Consider the following 4,481-nt stretch of genomic DNA (forward strand, 5'->3'; position numbering starts at 1 on the left):
AATATACTGAGTCACTGTATCGAAAGGAATTGGAAGACACAGAAGAATTTCATGAAACAACATATGAGCAAGAGCCTATGGCGATGAAAGAAGAAGTTCAGGCTGCTTTGAAGGAAATGACAAATTTAATGACAATAGTCTAGAATAAGAGGTACACAACAAAATGTACTGGGGAAGAGGGGAGGGAGGAAATTATATATCAATGAATGAATGAAAATCCAGCTTCTCTGTAAACTTTCATTAAATTCACAATAAAAATATTAAAATTATAATTTAACAACCCTTGTGGTGTAGTGAGTTAAGCATTTGATATCCAACAAATGACTGATAGTTGGAATCCACCGATGTGATTGAATTGGAGAAAAGTTGAAGCACCCAGTTACCATAAATGCAAAGAGCCATTATGAGCTGTAATCACTTGACAGCTGTAGAGCTGGATTATAATTTAACACATCCCTCCTTTGAAGAGCGGCGGGAAAAGACATAAAAACAAATAACAAAAGATCATAAAATTACAGTTTCCTTGTTACTAGATCACTAGCAAAACATGAAGTTTGTAGTAGTAATTTCAAATTATCTTTGATGTTTATAAGAAAAAAAAGTCTTTCTGTAGAAAAGCAAGGAATTACATGGTAGTAGCTGTTTGGAATAACTATTCAAGGAGTCAATTTTCCTTTGAAAAATATATGCAATGAATCTATTTAATTATTATTATAATACCTTATAGTATTTTACAACAGGATTTAAAAGCATGTCCCATCTCTGATTCAACATAATATCCCTTTAAGAACGTTGATTCCTTGCAACAAATAATCAACCAACCTTTTTAAAAGTTTTGCCTTTTCTCCAATTTACTATTTGACACCACTGGCCTAGTGGTTAAGAAGCTACATTGCAATCCAAAGACACACAATTCTGAAACACCAGCTGCTCTATGGATCAATTCCCTTTGAAAACCTGCTGGAGGGTCAGGTATGGGTCAGTTCCAAATGGATGGTATGTAAAAATAACAATAATCATTGGAAAGGGTGTTTTGGAGGCCTAGTGATAAGAAGCTGTGCTGCAATCCCAAAGGCATGTGGTTTAAATCCATCGACTGCTCCATGGGAGAAAAATGGTCACTCTTCTCCCATTTGATTTACTGCCTCTGAAAATCTGCTGGAGGGTCAGCTCTGGGTTGGTTTTGACTTGACAGTAAACAACAATAATCATTGAAAAGGGAACTCTAGTGGCTTAGTGGTAAGGAATTGTGGTGCTAACACCGAAGTATGCAATTAGAATCTACCTGCTGCCATGCAAGAGAAAGATGTGTCATCTCCTCCCACATGATTTACTGCTATGAGTTGGATCTTGCTCAACAGTACACAACAACAATAACAATCACTAGAAACATTCTTAAAACAACAATTGAAATATTTGTCCATGTAATTCCTGCAGTGCTTAAAACTGAGCTGACAGAAAATTTTATTACCTTTTTATTATATAAGTTCATGAAATACTTGAGAATACTCTCAAGTTTCAATGCATTCTTCTCTCCTATTATCTCCTCCAGGCATTTTCAACGACTCCCATGTAACATGGTTAATAGGCTCCTGCTTTCTGGCTCGCACTACTATTTTAGCAGCCACTCTTTAAAAAAGTGTGACATCCAGAACAAACTCTTGAGATGTGGTTTCATTAAGTACATTGCACAGTGGGCAAGTCCTTATAAGGTAAGTATTAAATATTTATTGATGCCATGTACATCTGTCCAATGACAGTAGGGATCTTAACAAGGTATAGAAGAAGTAAAAGAACTTTAAAAGTAATACTTTCTTCCAGCCACAAGCATGAGTGAAAGTTTAGAAGTATATAAAATAAACATACAAATACACACATACAAGCTAAGTTTGAGGTAACTGTAACAACAAATACATCCTTTATCCCAAATAGTAATACTTAAAGGTTGAATTGTCACTTCTATACTTACCATGCTGTATGTCTTTCATATCTAAATGGAGACTAGACATTAATATTCCAACTGCTTGTGATCTTTTGTTGCTTAATAACTTAACAACCTGTTCAGGAAAGAAAAAGAGGGATTAGTTTGAATGACAATGATCTGATCAACAATATATATTTTTAAAATCCTAAATAAGAAACAAACATATAATAAACATTTATTTAAACTGACAGAAATTTTCCATGAAGCCAAGATTTTGGATTATATACCACAGATCTCCAATATATACCACTTGTCCTCTCTACTATTCATCATAAAGAACTTCAAGTCATGCTGCTTATCAAATAAACAACCTGATCTATACGATCAGGTAAGTTGAGACTGCACCAATGGGCTCGAATGTATCAGAGATGGTTAGGATGGCGCAGGACAGGACACAGTGCAGGTCTGTTGTTCACAGGAATGCTAAGTCATACTAGACTCAACGGCATCTAACAACAATAACAACTTCATCAATAAATATTTTCAATATTTTTAAAAATAAGCTTATTCTCTGCAAAACAATCATTCACACATTGAGAACCCAAGCACTAGTCTGTCAGCTGGCTGTCCTGTGACAGCATGCATGCATTCTGGCCCTGCTGGTATTTCAAACACTACCAAGGCCATGCACAGTGGACAGCCTCTAGACTAAGACAATTAAGAATCAAGCAGAGTGTGGCCAGTCAGAACAAAGCCAGGGTCTATCTGAAGAATAGCAGTATGCTCACACACTGATGAAGTTGAAGTTACAAATTTTAAAAAAACAAAAAAGTCAAGAAAACCCAGAAGATGACCTTTCCTATCATTCATGACTGCTCATTGCACTCAAATCAGAACCAACCCATTGCTGACACTCCGGCAGGGATTCAGACTGAAAATCACAAGAAAGGAGACTGCTCGTCTTTCTCTGACAGAGCCGCAGGTAGACTGAATTACTTGTCTTTGGGTTGGCAGTGCAAGTGCTGACCCACCAGGGACAGAGCTCCATTTCAGAATTAGATTTGACACAATGACTTTGCCCACGAATGACTGAAAATCACCCAAGCTGTAGAAAGACCACAAGGACATCATACACAAAGATGGCAAAAGTTCATAATACCCATGTGCACCCAAAGATATCATAAAAAGCTTAAGAAGAGAAATTACAGACTGTAAAAAGTATTTAGACATAACTGACAAAGGACTCATTTCAAAAACGTACAGAAATCACACTACTCCAACACAAAAAAGACAAACATAAAAACCTTTCACATAAAGGGTAAAACACATTAAAACAAACAAACAAAAAAAACCCAAACACCTTATCAAAGAAGACATTCAAACTGCCAGAAATGCTCAAGATAATTAGCAATTAGTGTTGCAAAGCAACACAACGAGGATCACCTCACCCAGCAGCAACAGCAAAGTTCAACAAGACAGAAAATAACAAATACTGGGGGGAGTGTGGACTGTGGAAATCTCATAAACGGCTGGTGAGAAAGTAGAATTGTTCAACTATTCTATAGAAAGCAGTTGAAAGTTTCATCAAAAATTTTTAAAAATAGAAACATCATTTGACCCAGCAATACAACACAAATAGATATATTCCTACTCATGTTTAGTAAAGCATTATTTATAATAGCAAACACATGCACACAACCCAAGCGTACATGAATGGACAAATGGCTACACAAACTATGGCTAAATAGCTCCACTAACTATTCACTTGATGGAACATTAAGGAAAAGCAAAGAATCCAAAGGAAAACTGCATGAATTGAACCATGGATGAATCCATAAAATATTAACCTGAGTAATATGAGTCTACGTGTGTTCTGTTGTACATAAGAAAGTTGTTCACAGCTTCAGTTTGCTCGACTACACAGTCAACACTCTTGGCACCAGCAGTCAGGAACTCAAGAAATGTATTGTGATGGGAAAGTCTGCTGTTAATGACCTCTCTAAAGTACTCAAGAGCAACGGTGTCTCTCTGGAGACTAAGGTGCGCTTGATACAGGCCATGGTCTTTCCTATCACTTGTTATGCATCAGAGAGTTGGACAATGACTAGGGAGGACAGAAGGAGAACTGATGCCTTTGAGCTGTGGTGCTGGAGAAGAGTATTGAATGTACCATGGACTGCTAGGAAAACAAACAGATTCATCCTGGAGAGGGTTAAATCAAGCTACTCTTTGGAGGTAAGGATTATGGGGCTTCGTCTGACACACTTTGGGCATGTTGCCAGGAGGGACAGGTCCTTCGAGAGGGACGTCATGCTTGGGAGGGTGGAGGGGAAGACCCTCTATGAGATGGATTGATTCAGTGACTGGGGTAACTGGAATGGGTGTGTCAGAGGCAATGCGATTGGCACAGGATAGAGCAGGGTTTAGGGCTGTTGTACATAGGGTCGCTATGAGTCGCAAATGACTCAATGGCACATAACAACTACAACAACAACAACAACAATCATCAAATCACATCTGACTGGTACAGGGATTGCCCCCCCCTTCTCCAGCAGAG

At 37.8% G+C, this 4,481-nt stretch overlaps 1 protein-coding gene across 1 annotated transcript in view; it reads right to left on the reverse strand.

The window, feature by feature from the left end:
• FMN2 (formin 2) overlaps nucleotides 1-4,481 on the reverse strand; it is a 417,308-nt gene that overhangs the window by 187,210 nt on the left and 225,617 nt on the right. The window contains exon 8 of the mRNA XM_006901560.1: nucleotides 1,970-2,057. Coding sequence (XP_006901622.1) covers nucleotides 1,970-2,057 — 88 coding nt within the window. The remainder of the gene's footprint in view (nucleotides 1-1,969; nucleotides 2,058-4,481) is intronic.

Source organism: Elephantulus edwardii, unplaced genomic scaffold (assembly GCF_000299155.1).
Source record: "Elephantulus edwardii isolate Elephantulus edwardi_28Jun2011 unplaced genomic scaffold, EleEdw1.0 scaffold00331, whole genome shotgun sequence".
Classification (NCBI taxonomy): domain Eukaryota; kingdom Metazoa; phylum Chordata; class Mammalia; order Macroscelidea; family Macroscelididae; genus Elephantulus; species Elephantulus edwardii.